At 42.4% G+C, this 1,283-nt stretch overlaps 1 protein-coding gene across 1 annotated transcript; it reads right to left on the bottom strand.

The window, feature by feature from the left end:
* Positions 1-40: 40 nt before the first annotated feature.
* LOC100590689 (olfactory receptor 7A10-like) lies at positions 41-970 on the bottom strand. Its single transcript, XM_012509387.2, has one exon. The coding sequence runs from the start codon at positions 968-970 to the stop codon at positions 41-43; it is 930 nt and encodes a 309-aa protein (XP_012364841.2).
* Between the last annotated feature and the right edge of the window lie 313 nt (positions 971-1,283).

Below are 1,283 nucleotides of genomic sequence, written 5' to 3'. Positions count from 1 at the left end.
CAGCTCTGAAATTACAGGTATTAATTGAAGAAGAGTCCTTTTATTGCCTCCCTCTGAAGAAGCGTTTCAGAGCACCCTTTAGGTCTTTATTCCTCAGACTGTAGATAAAGGGGTTGAGCATGGGGGTGACCACAGTGTACATCACTGAGGCTGTTGCACTTGAGGGTGAGTTGTGGGTTGCAGCAGAACTAAGGTACATTCCTAGGCTTGTACCATAAAACAAGGAGACAACTGAGAGGTGCGATGCACAGGTGGAAAATGCCTTGTACTTCCCCTGAGCTGATGAGATTGCACGTATGGAAGAAAGTATCTTAGAGTAAGAGTAAAGGATTCCAGTGAGGGGACCACAGCCCAGCAGCACAGTTGTACAATATATCATGATGTCATTAAGAAAGGTGTCAGAACAGGCAAGATGGACCACCTGGTTAAGTTCACAGAAAAAGTGGGGGATTGCTGTGTCTGTATAGAAGGGCAGTGGCAACACCATTAAGCTTTGTAACAGAGAATTCAGAACACTAAGAATCCAGGATGCCAAAACCAGCAGTCTATAGAACTGACGGTTCATGATGATTGTGTAGCACAGAGGATGACAGATGGCCACAAACCGGTCATAGGCCATCACAGCCAGGAGAAAGCTGTCCAACCCTGCAAATAGTAGGAAAAAGCACATCTGGGTGATGCAGCCTGCATAGCTGATGACTCTGCTCTGTGTCTGGATATTCACCAGCATCTTTGGGACCACCGTGGAGGCAAAACAGATATCTACGAAGGACAGGTTGGAGAGGAAGAAGTACATGGGGGTGTGGAGGTGGGAGTCTGAGATTGTGGCCAGGATGATGAGCAGGTTCCCGAGCACGGTGACCAGGTACATGGACAGGAACACCCCAAAGAGGAAGGGCTGCAATTCTGATTCTGCTGAAAGTCCTAAAAGAAGAAATGCTGAAATTCGTGTCTCATTCCCTGGTTTCATCTTGTTGATGTGACTTCCGAAAAAAGAGAAAGAGAATATGACACAAGCGTGCCTTACGATCCTAATAGAAATGTTGTCATTTATATTCTTTAGACAAGAAGTTAATTTCTTTTTCTAAAATATGTATTTATAAAATTACAGATAAAGTTGCATCTATTTATCATGTACAACATAATGTGTTTAAGTATAAGTACAATGTGAATGGCCATTTGTAGCTAATTAAAATCTGCGTTATCTCACATAATTATCATTTTTGTGGTGAGAACACTTAATATCCACTTTTGCCATTTTTGAAATTACAAAATATCATCAT

This window comes from Nomascus leucogenys, chromosome 10 (genome assembly GCF_006542625.1).
Source record: "Nomascus leucogenys isolate Asia chromosome 10, Asia_NLE_v1, whole genome shotgun sequence".
Lineage (NCBI taxonomy): Eukaryota > Metazoa > Chordata > Mammalia > Primates > Hylobatidae > Nomascus > Nomascus leucogenys.
This window is presented reverse-complemented; position numbering and strand designations above follow the sequence as displayed.